This window comes from Pholcus phalangioides, unplaced genomic scaffold, assembly GCF_987345545.1.
Source record: "Pholcus phalangioides strain wild (caught in Gottingen) unplaced genomic scaffold, Ppha-v1.0 ptg000022l_1, whole genome shotgun sequence".
NCBI classification, from domain to species: domain Eukaryota; kingdom Metazoa; phylum Arthropoda; class Arachnida; order Araneae; family Pholcidae; genus Pholcus; species Pholcus phalangioides.
The window spans coordinates 24,956,300-24,969,121 of NW_028301615.1; the positions used below are offsets into that span (position 1 = coordinate 24,956,300).

At 38.4% G+C, this 12,822-nt stretch overlaps 1 protein-coding gene across 5 annotated transcripts in view; it reads left to right on the plus strand.

Annotated features, from left to right (window-relative positions):
* The window catches only part of LOC149070052 (recombining binding protein suppressor of hairless-like), a 150,126-nt gene that overhangs the window by 106,317 nt on the left and 30,987 nt on the right, over window positions 1-12,822 (plus strand). For all 5 annotated transcript variants that reach the window (XM_089249377.1, XM_089249374.1, XM_089249376.1 and 2 more), the window contains one exon: window positions 8,082-8,282. In XM_089249377.1, the coding sequence (XP_089105503.1) occupies window positions 8,166-8,282 (117 nt within the window). In that variant the 5' untranslated portion in view covers window positions 8,082-8,165. The remainder of the gene's footprint in view (window positions 1-8,081; window positions 8,283-12,822) is intronic.

The window sequence follows — 12,822 nt, forward strand, 5'->3', positions numbered from 1 at the left end:
GAATGCCTATTGGGCGACATGTCGTGGTCAGGACCTTTCTCCTCAATCCTGGTTTGCGCGGAACCCCGACTTCGAGAAATAGATGACTTCAGTCATACAACTGCCCTTCCTACACACAGCCCATCATTTCTCTTCCCATTACAAACAGATTATACCGAAAAACACACTTCCCATTCATTTGTTTGCAAAGGATACGATGGGGGCAGATCTGAGTTCGGACGTTGGATTGAACGATGTTTGCAGTTCGTTATATTTGATGAAAAATATCGTAAGATGAATAGGAAAAAATTCGAGACACATTTCATACCCGTCGTTATAATGGCATGATTGATATAATGAGCGTCGACTGTATTTAGGTTTACCTAGATTATAACCTTTCAGTGGAAAACAAGTTTTCGAAATTTAAACTTGAAAAATACTGTCTGAAAATTGAAGTATTGTCTGAGGCTGTCATGGCCGGCGTTCAATGAATTAAATACGGTTTCTGGTCATGGTCTAAGAAACCAGGTAGACGATATCCTAATAATCCGGAAACCGTATGTAATTCATTGTCTGAAAAATTTTTGAAAATTATTCTGGAAAAAAAATTATTTTAGACCAGGACGTCCAACATTTTTGATAGTTTTCTGGGTAATAAGGGAATGGGGGGGGGGGACGTTATGGGCAGCATGTGGAGAAAAAAAAAATGTATTTAGTCGCCCTCGAAATACAAATGATAGCTGACGCGGGCTTTTTAAAGCACAATTCGCGATGATTTTAAGATGAGCGAAAAAATGAGCAAAGCTCTTTCTTTTACTTTTTGGTAGTAAAATATAACCGAAAATTTATATATAAATTGATTCTCTCTCTCTCTCTCTCTCTGTGTCTCTTTTTTTTGTTTCAGAAAATATTTTATTTTTACATACTCCATGACAAGAAGTTTTAGTATTTTTTTTACATATACTGCGAACTGAAATACCATATTATATCTCCAACAAATGGAGTGTATGTGATTCTAGTATATACATATTTTGAATATAATATAAGAACACAAGTAATATATGAGGCATTTAATAAAAATATACACAATATTTGCAATAAATGTATGTACGAATAATCACTTGAAGCACCCGGAAACTGGTACTATGGAAAATTCTATGATACTAAAAATTATAAAAATAAAGAAAAAATAGAAAAGTTTAAGAAGGCGCAAAAGGAAACAAATTTGTGTGTGTGTGTGTGTGTGTGTGTGGGTGGTTTTTCCTATATACAAATCTATAATTTTAGGCCGTTTACCAATTTACCGTTACTTAATTTTTACAATGCTTATTTTGGTTCCTTAACAATGCGTTTGAGACATGCCTTTACATTGGTTCATCACTTTAATGCTGCCAATATACGGAGAAAACCCGGGCCGGGTACTTTTTAGCTAGTAGCATTTACAGTATGTATCAGAGCAATATTAAAGTTTGAAAGTGTTTGTTGGATAGTATTATTATGATCTCGGCAGTGGGTTGGACTATAGCCTCTAGAATATACACTGGTGTAAGAAATTAAGAGAATTCGCAGACTTGGTCGATTATCTCTAGAACTACTGTACCGATTTTAATGAAATTTGATATGTACATACATTGATACAATACAAAACAAATAACCATTCAATAATTGTAATACACACGCATGATCGTGCGTAACATTCGTTGGAGTCGGAAGGTATGAAACAGCGGTTGCAGAATAAACAAAAAAATGGGTTAATAGGGGGTATGGTTCCCCTCTTACAGATATACAGGTCTCGCAGCGTGATTTAATACTTGAAATAAGGCAGTTTATCATTTCCTGTGGCAATTGGTCCCACTCGTTCAGCAACGCTGTTTTCACTCCCTGGATGGTTCCCGGAGGGGGGTTGCGAGTTGCAATTGCTCTCCCCAGAGCGTCCCAGACATGCTCTATAGGGTTAAGGTCTGGAGATCTGGCTGGCCAATCCATCCGGCGAATATCCTCACTCTCTAGAAAATCGTCGAGCAGAAGAGCTCTATGTGGTCTCGCGTTATCGTCCATTAAAATGAACTCAAGGCCAACTGCACCCCTGAAAAGGCGAACATACGGCTCCAAGACCTCATCCCTATACCTCACACCAGTCACAGTGCCTCTTTCAAAGACATGGAGAGGTGTGCGGCCATCCAACAGGATGCCTGCCCAGACCATTAAACCTCCTCCGCCATAATGGTAGATTTCGCGGACATTGGAGGGTAGGTAGTGGGTCCCTGGTTCTCTCCATATGAACGTACGGCGAGAATCGGTGCTTAGGCTGAACCGGGACTCATCAGTGAAGAGAACGGTCGCCCATTGATCCACACTCCAATCTCTATGCTCTCTGCAAAATGATAAGCGGATTCTCCTGTCCGCAGAAGTGAGCGGGACGCAAACAGCAGGTCTTCTTGCAAACAACCCTCTCTCATGAAGTCTTTTGGAAACAGTCACCCTTGATACACGGGTTCCTGTGGCTGCATACAAGTCACGAGAGAGCTGAGAAGCTGTAGCACTCCTGTTACGCCTCGCTATAATCGACAAATGGCGATCTTCTCTGGCCGTCGTGGCTCTTGGACGACCTTGCCCAGGCTTTCTCTCGATGGATCCGGTATTCTTGAACTGTTTCCATAAGTTACACGCGACGCTGGGCGTTAAATTGAACTCTCTACAAATCTGGACTTGAGATTGGCCTGCTTCTAGCCTCCCCACAATTCGCCACCTCATTCCATCATCTAAACGTTGGTGGTTACTCATTTTTACTGTTACAATTTGAAGTTAACCGATTGCTGCAAAATAACACCAAGAAATTCGCCGAGGTGTGCTAGCGAACGAAATGCGTCTTAACTTACGCGCGCTTGTAAAGCATGTTTCTCTACTGACTCCGCCTACACACACGTGTACGCTTACGTATTTGACGTACAAGATTTGCATTTTTGTCCAGAAGCAGTGGTTTTACATTCAGTTCAGTTCTTTTCATGAAATTCGATAAAATATGCAACTTCTCTTAATTTATTTCATCAGTGTAGCTTTATCTGGAATAATCCCTATACAGTCGCCTTAGGTTGGACATTCCTGTTTTTAGACCATTCACAACCCCCTGTTGAAGCAGTGTACTGACTAGAAAAGTCAGATACAGTTTTCCTTTAAAAAAGTGAATTTGCACCTCTGCTTATAGTTGTTTTGTTTGTGCACCTCGTGTTTTTTTTACCGCCATTTTCTTGTGTTTCGGTCAATGTATTTTCCCCTGCATTATTTAGATACACGTGCGGTGCGTAGATCTTCTAAATGTCTGCCCGCGTTGGACTTAATCTCTGTTATTAATAACTTTTTTATTTTACCGTCGGTGACTCGCCATTTTTCCTGCTTGTTTAAGTGTATGGTTGTTGTTTTATTTTTTTTTTAAATCAAACTGGTCCTCCTTTTTACGAGCACTTGACATTGGACGGAAATTTTTCAAGCCGGATATTTTATTTAGAATTTTTCTAATGTGTTTCTGCATAGAATCTTTTGAATTTGCTCGCTGCGATTCTCTCGCTTTAAACACAATAAGTATTGTGGCCTTGCGCCCGCTAAGTTAATATTTTGAATCTGAGCATTCTGCTCTTTATAAAGAAAAGCCGCAGCGTTCAGTATGGTGAAACGTATCTTCTAAATGTCTGTCATTAAAGCAGACGTTCCTTGTGCCTATTTTATCCTCTTCTTTTCTAATCTTACTTCTACACATCAGACGCCACCTCCACAGAAAGAAAACAACGCTCATTTTCACCTTTTGAGCTTTCAAATCTCGCCGCTCGCTTCAAACATACGCAAGTGTTTAAGAAAAGTCCCGTCGAATAAGAAGAAAAATCTTCAGATTTTTTTTTCCCTCTAAATCTTGAGTAACCTTTGCTAGTCTCCTATTCAGGGTCTTCGGCTGGAATTAAGGTGCAGTGTGTTCAGCCGTATATCCCCTCTTTCTCTTCAACTTGGTTCATGGAACTCTGCAATATTGTTTCCATGGTCATTGATTCAACTACATAATACGTGTATACCGTATGAATTGACTTAATTCATTGAATTCGAGAGATTTTACCCCTTTATCTAAACACTTCTCGGGCTTTTTAAGTACGCTTTTGTAGCATTTTGGGTGCGGTTGGAAATCGTCTTTTTCCATACGTTTCGTTTTCCCCAGTTGTTATAAATACCTGTGTGTGTAATTTTTCATGATATTCCAGATTCGAGTTTTTTTTTAATGGTTGCAAGTGGCTCCGTAGTTTCCCGTTGTGTGAGTGGAGGACCTAAAAGACTCGAAGATTCGAATTGGTAGTCCTTACCCCAGTGTTTCTCAAAGTGTGCACCGCGGCTCCTAGGAGCATCACCAACCTTTTTCGGGAGAGGTGCGGCGAGCTGGAGATATTGATTTGTGTGCCTATCTACGATTTTTTATGATTGTGTGCCTATTTTATTTGAAGTGGTTCTTTTATTAGGGAAAATATCTATTAAACTAATCTGGGGAGCCTCGGGTGAAAAAAGACAAAAGTTTGAGAGCCACTGCCCTACCCCCTTAGATGGAAAGGGTGCGTTTCTTCCGTGTAATCCCGCACTACGTGCTTGTATGTGACTAAGCTCCACATCCCTTGACCGTTCTTTGAGTTGAGGATTATGACATCAGTATAGTTTTTAAGTAAATTATTATCAGCGATTACATAACTGTCACAGTGTTTCGACAGGCTTTCAAAGAACAAGCGAGAATTTACATTGGTTCAAACGTCGTGGCATGTAAGGGCGTACGCTGGATCGATCTTTGGGGGGGAGGGGCTGCTCAAGGATAGAAATAAGTGGCAAAACCAATGCTTCATTTGCTCAAGGGCAGCGCCGTCTAGTGGCATTGTCATTGAGGAATGGCGGTGTAACGTTCTTACTATTGACAAAAATAGAAACAAACATTGTTGCAAACATTATGCTAATAGCATCTGATATTTTACGTCAGGTAAATGTACTCTCGATCAGATATAAATTGAAAAATATGGGGAAAAAATAAATTGAATGAGAAAAAGAAAAAAATTTTTGGCGGAAAATTTGGCAACTAATTTTGACAGTTTTCAACATTTTAAATTTTTTTTTTTACTTGAAATTTTATACTTTTCTTCTAAAGTCTATCTGAAATCGACGAGGCTCAATGACAGAGGCTTTGGCAGACTGACCACAACCCCGGCTCAGTTGCTGGAAGTCTATCACCACTAGTAATGTAAATCGTTTGATGGGTTGTGTGTTGGGAGGGTTGACACCACTTCCACATGAAGTCCATTTCCTCTCCTACAACTGCGTGAATGGCTTCTGGCATTTGACGTCCTGCCGGTATCCAAACTCTGGCAACATGTACAATGGTTCATAGCAGCATATCTTAACCCTTTCAGACCCCCGATGCCACTAATGTCCTGAGTTGCTTTTTTTCCTCGCTGTAGAATTTTTTTTTCTTTTGACCTCAGAGAGTTAAGCCCTGACTTAATGGATTTGAATTAGAATTATGATTAATTGAACTTTGAGGGCTTTTTCATCAGAGGGCAGCACTTAAAGTTGAATATTCAGGGATTTTTTTAAGATGGCTGCCAGGAGAAAGTGCCTGCTAGAAAAGTATGATTTATTACATAAATATAACAATAAAATTCTGGAAAAAATTGCATATGAAAATGAATATACCCTCAAGCAGCATCTTGAGCTGAAAAAACTTTGAACGAATTGAATTATTTATTCAGAAAAAAAAAATTAAAAAATAAAGATTTGCTGACATTTATTTTTTCAATGTATTTTTTTAAATATCAAAAATTCAAAAATATTTTAAAATATTCCAAAAAATGAATGCTTGTTTTCTAAAAAAAAAAGGTTATGGCTCATAGCAACATACAACACAATGGTTCGCAGAGTTACACATAATCACAAGATAAATAATGACACAGAGGCTGATGAGGAAAAAGAAAATTCACAGTAACTTCATGATGACCTTACCTCGAAACCGCTGCTTGGCCAAGTGATGCGGAAGGTTATCAAGTAAACGCAACGAGCATAGAGCAGACGTTTTAATAACGTGTCCTCTTCCCGTCCAAAAAAAACAGTTCGCGTTACTTCTGAATTCCTGCTCTCGTGTAAGGCTTCACAATCTTAAGAAGGTTTGTTCTCAAATGTGGGTGTAAACGAAAAGGTGCGAACGTGGGATGCTTTAATATTTGTTCGAGAATCGATGCAATAATGCCGTTTTAATATATTGCCGTAAAAAGGAAAACTACATAGAAAGACTGATGTAAAGCGCGCGCGTAGTGGCTCTCAAATATGTTTGTTCGTGGACCACCCGCCCCCCCCCAATTATAGCAGTAGAAACTGTATGCTTGTGTCAGCCAGAATGTTCTCTCAAACGATTCTATTCAGTACAAATAAAACTCCGCTGTGGTGGTCGAGTGGTCATAGTGACGGACTACTACTAAACCAGACACATGCACCTCGTCCATATTCCTCTGCGGAACTTCCAACGAATTGGTATATGTTGGAATGCGTGTGTACGTATAGTGAACCTTCTGTGAAGTTTGTTTCTGTGTAATGCTTATTTTTGTGCTGCCATCTGCTATGAGTTTTTTCTCAACTCACAGTGAGTGAAGTGTAATGAATGAATAATTGTTCCGTTGTAGGGCTGTTGCTGTCTGCGGCGAGGCTTTTTAACGGGGAGATCGGCTCGCATTCGCGCCTCGAAGTTGTCGAACCCCCACCGTCGCCACAGTTGTGGTCGAGGCTGAAGTTGGTTTTTCTGTGGTTCCCAACTTCGAGGTGCGAATGTCAGCCCATCTCCCCTTTAAAAAAAATGTCTCGCCACAGAGAGTGTCCTATAAACGGTACAAATGTAATTCAACCATTACACTTCACTTCTGAAATATAGATGGCAGCGCTGAAAAATCAGACACAACACTGGATACGCACTCAGACTGTTAGGTACACACACTGACACTTTCGGCACAACTCACTAGGTAGTAAATTGCCCATAGATGGCGACAGACCTAAGTTGTGCTCGGTTTAAAAGAAAGAAAGTACCAGTATATGCGATGCCATCTAAACAGTACAAAAGAACTAAAACAAGTTTCATACTCAAATACAAATACAACGCCACAACAGACAAAATGCCCAACGAGGTGGCTGAGAAAAAGATGCCCATAACAAGTATGGATGTCGTATATATCCAAAATACAGCAAAAAAAATGCAATTACTAACAATATATATATATATATACATGATGAAATATTATACAACGCCCATAAAGAATACTTATGGTTGTCTAATTCCAAGTACGGTTAGCTTCCCGATTTACTCCGCCATGATCGTATTAAATTTCCCGGATACTCCTATCGAGAGATGTCGCTACAAGTACAATTTTTGTCAGATCATAACAAAATTGATACTGCAGTCTACCGACGTCGCAGCGGTGCTTTTGTGCGTTAATTTAATTAAAACTTTTCTTTTTAAGTAATTTTATTATTTAAGTTCAATATTATATAATTATATCAAGTTTATATTATTTTTTAACTCAGCATTGATTTTTAAATAGGGACCATTCAAGTACTACGTAAGCAGATTTTAAGCCATTTTTGAACCCCCTCCCCCACCTTGTCAGCAAAAGTAAGCAAAACACTGACCCGTCCCCCGAACCTGCCCCCGTGAGCAAAATTTCGTCAGCAGCTTAGAATATTTCATATCTTCAAAAAGGGATGGTTGATCATGTAAGCTAACTTCAAACCCCCCTCCTCCCCTTGTCATCAAAAGTCAGCAAATACGAACCCCCCCCCCCCCTCCCGATGCTGACGTAATACTTAAATGACCCTATATAATTTTACAATTGGGCTGTCGAACCCCGCTGATGTACAGCATACGGTTTCTTCTTTCGTGCTATACTGGGAAGAGAGGAACCCTAGTATGCGGCGCTAAACTGCTTACAAATTTGTTTTCACATGTTCTTGTTGTCTACTGTATTGAGATGCAATATATTTTTTTTTTTTGTGTCAAAGTTAATGGATGCGAATTATTAACCCATTACCATTGTTGTATTTTACAGGAACAGCAGCAGCAACAGCAGTATGGTTACCACACAGTTGGTCCGGGTTATCATAGCGAGGAAGCGCCGCGGCACTACACTGCCATGAGCAGCGGGATGTCTGCTCCGCCATCTTATTCCTCCTCGTCCAATTCTGTAATTTCCAGCTCATCTGTGACGTCTTCGAGCGGCGGCATGACCGTGTACAGTCTACCTAGTCACGTGAGTTCAAAAAAATAATAATAACAACGCTAATATTTTATTATTATTATTATTACCACCGAGCAGTTTCTCGGCAACAAGCTCAGAGATCAGGAACTCCCCCTCCCCCCCTTTCCCGGCTATAGCTACACCCTGAGGTATTCAGAACCCTTGCACATGTGTAACAATTCGTCGTGAAGAGGTAGTTTAGGATCGACCAGCTCGCAACGCCTGGTGTTGGAATCACGGATAATATTATCATTCGGGTATTTTTATCACTTCCGCAAAGTTACTAAAATTTTTCAATTAATATAAATTAATTTAATAAAAAATAATTAGTATTATTTATATATCAAACATATATGTTTATTCTCAAACATATCTGTGGTTGAAAAATTTATTTCTGTTCATGGTCATGAAAAAAACAAAAAAATTCAGATTGAAAATCGGGATAAAATTTCTTAAAATTTCAATTTTGAAAAGTTAAAAAAAATCAAATTTATTTGTAAATAAATTCTGAAAAAATTCTGATTTAAACTTTTCAATTCCCACAAAAATATTCATTTCATACAAAAATTTGCATGAAAATTACTTGAGGAAAAAACAATTAAACAGACAGAGCGTTGCGCAAATGCAACAATTAGATCAGTCAAAAAATATGAATTATTTTTAATTGTTTGCAATTGAAGATATCATTTCAACTTTTCGAACGATCATTTTCTTCTGCCAAACCTGTATTTGATGCGGTACGAACTACGCGACATCCGCGAATTTTTATTCATACTTTCAGATGTTCATTGGTTGTGAAGGTTTTCTCGCTTGAAAGCCCAAAAATAGCCGCTTCTAATTTGAATATTTGTTCGCAGTGGTTAGACCCAATTCTTCATGTTAAGATAAGAGAAGAAGAAAAGAAAAGAAAAAAAAGTGAAGACCGTATTATATATAATTCAACGTGATAGACCATTAATAATAACGCAAGCCGACTTCTTATTAATTCACTTATTTACAGTACTTGCAATATTCTCCCGGTTGATGTGGTACAGAGAGATTATGTTAAAAAGGGGGTTTTACTGTGCGCTTTTTATCAGTTCTCCCCGTGTGTGTGTGTTCAAGTACGTGAGCGCGCTGGTAAGTAATGCCGGTGACACTGATTTCGTTTACAAGTCGATTTGTTATCTTTATATTACAGATTTTTTTTTTTTCTTAATTCGTGCCGTTATCGAATGCGATGTATACATTATTACTAGATGCGCATCAACTACTCGAAGCCTCGTTTCAAATCGCTTTCGGGCATTTGGGCAGAAAGATCCCTAGTTAAGATTAATAGTTAAGGTGCTGTTAACGAGAAGCCTCTCTCTCGTTCTCTCTCTCTCAATAAATCCACACCTTTCGTCCGGATTTATTTGGATTCCCATGCGAATGCTGCTTCAGTCAGACCAACCAACCAACGACGGATCACAGCCTCCACAAAAGCCGCTTGAAAGTTAAAACTTTAAGTTCAACTTATTTAACTTGAAGTTAAGTTACTCTTAAAGCAGCTTTGGCCTTAACGTATCATCTATCGATGATTTACAACCAACTTACTCTCACACAAGTGGATGAAAAATAGCTACCTACAATTGTAAACCAAAAAGAAGACAGAATGCTGTATACAGGGTTCATAGTAAGGACCCTTAATCCTGGACTAACTCGCGTACCGTTGATCCTAGAATACTTCCAATTCGAAAGAGTATCCAAATAACGTGTAGACTTCAGATACGTCATTAACATTGCATGGAGTTGTATAGTTATTAAAATAAAAGTATTTTTTATACGGACATCCTGTGCCCAAAAACCCAATTAGAAAGATGTTGCCCTATTTTCCATGTTGTTAAATGTAATATTCGCTGAGACATTTCATTGAATTCGAAAATCACTGAAAATGGGGGGGGGGGACGTATAAACTAACGGACAAACTCATTCTATGCTTCGTGTGCTGTTCTTTCCCTCATTTTCAGTGTATTTCGTATTGAAATAGCTCTACAAATATTACACTTTAAAAACATGGAATTTTTTTCGTTGGGCTCGTGAAAGACAGGACAACAACTTCCTAATTTGTGTGCGAGAGAGAGAGGATAAACTTTTTGAAGCCCGACCCCTTTTTGACCAAAAACATTTATCGACGACCCCATACATAGGCTGACCATGTGTCCTGGTTTCCCGGAACATTCCGATATTTTGCTTGTAAATGTGCTGTCCCAAAAGCACTTTTCGGAACGCTTGTCTCGATTTTGGTTAGTCGATATTGAATACCAAAGATATTCAATTTTTTTTTAATATCATATAAATATTTACTTTTTTTTCTGATGTATTTAGTGTCCCCTTATGCAAGATGAAAGTGTAATGAGGTGTATGGTCCTTGTGATTTTCGTATACAGTGTGATTAAGAAAGAATCATCCGATTTCAAAATGATTCTACACTTGAAATTGACCATTAACAAACATTTTTTTCATAAAACGTACTACTCATTCCCGCCCGCCCCAACACCCCCGTATATTCACATATTACTTTTCATTCTATATTCCGTGTTTTTAATTTTCAAGAATTATAGAATTTTGAGAAATCAGATGATTCTCTCTAAGTCACCCTGTAAAAGTACTACTAACTTGATATCGTCCACCGCATGCCAGAAGCTCGAATATACAAATTTTCCTTTTTTTTTTTTAGCTGTCAGCTGTTTGGATACTTTGTTTTGTTATGTAAACTGTGCCTGAAACGCGAATGTGTATCCCTATTGAAACACGTTAAAAACATTTTATAAAATAACTTCCATAGAGTAACATGGGTAGAGTAAACATTCAATCGTCATTTCCCAAGTTCTTTTTTTTTCTGTGCAGTGTTAGTGATGAAATCCACATCTAGCAACGACATCGCACATTCATAATTCTGGCATGACGGAGGCGATATATTGATTATCGTACAAGCAGAAAGTTGATGAAATTACATTTTATGATACATAATAATTAGCTCCGCTGAATGGAAGGCATTCTTTAGTTTTTTGGCGTATTTTTAAATAAAAACGAATTTCTTATCTGGAAGTTTTTATTTTGGAGAATTTCTTGCGATCCTCTTGAGGGATCGCGACCCACTTTGCGCATCTGTGGTGTAGAACCTTGGGGTTATTTGTGAATCAAAAAGTGTCACAGTTAATAACAGCATTTGACTTGGCTCTACAATAGATATCACAACTTTTTTGCGGATAAGGAATCTCGAGACTTGTCTTCATTTTTCAGACGAAATGTTTTTGTTGTGGGGTTTTTTTTCTTCTGTTTCTCTTTTTTTGGCGACCCGCAAATTATTTCACCTATTGTAATTTTTCTCCTATATTTATTTTATATGCATTTTCAGCCTTCCCGCTCGTCATTTCTCTTATTGTATTTTTTCTTCATGTTTATTACTTGCTGGTCCGCAAATTACTTCTATTTATTTTTTGCCGGCCCGCAAAATATTCCTCCCATTTATGTTTTCATCTGTTTAATTTTTTTGCCGGTACGGTGTAAGCGGATGAGTCACGCGATTTGAACATTTCTTCCCGTTAATTTATTTGCGCGGTCAATTCACCAAAAAACGATATTTAAAACATCTGTTTCCAGTGAAATGCAATTAATTATGCCTCCGCGCCCCTGAATTAGGAAGAACTAACTAGTCGTCGCCGTAATGTAGGGAGAGAGAGAGAGGGGGGGGGAGACTGTGTTTCTCTCTCTCTCTCTCTCGCTTGAATTATTTTTTGTGTTTCTTCTCGCTTCGACGTGTTCTTTTTATTTCTTGGGTGTCTAGTTTCATTCATCGCCATATATTTGCGATGATTTCCACGAGGAAGGGCAACGGAGATGTAAATGAGAAGGAAAAAATGGGTATGCTTTTTTTTTTTGTTTGCAAATATGCATATGTGATTCATTTCGCCAATGCCACTAGGAATTCGTCTCCGCTATGAGTTTTTATAGCAGCTGTGTTTTTGTGCATATAGTTTGTAGTATGTACTGTAATTTTTTTTTTTTTTAAAGGTCATGTTTCGCTGTTTGTCACGACGAGATTTGATGCTGTACTTCAGGCCCGTATCCATTTTTGTATTCGTTGCATTCCGTTGTTGCCCTTTAGGGGTTCGAGAGTCTGTCGTTTACGACATTAGCTCGGTGGATAATGCGATGTGCCGTTATTTAAATCTTTCTCCCAGAGGCCACCTTCTGGAAATGTCTAGTAGAACATTTTAATATGAATAGTCGTACTTCAGTAGGTGACTCCTTTTTTTTTCACAGTTCTGTTAATTACCGTATGAGAATTTTTTAAATGGTTTTGAAATGCAGGTGTCTTCTATTCGCCAGTTATAAATGTCCGTTCAAGTAAGGTGTCTGATGGTAATATGGCCAATTTTCTGTTTTTTCGAATGGAATTTTGAATTTTATAGTCTTATGCTGTGAAGCTTTGTTTAGACGCATGACCTATTTTTTTTTTTTGCTGCTGCTTGGGTGATGCGGACGCACAGTTTTTAATGCTTTTTCCAAGTGCGTTCATCATAATTTG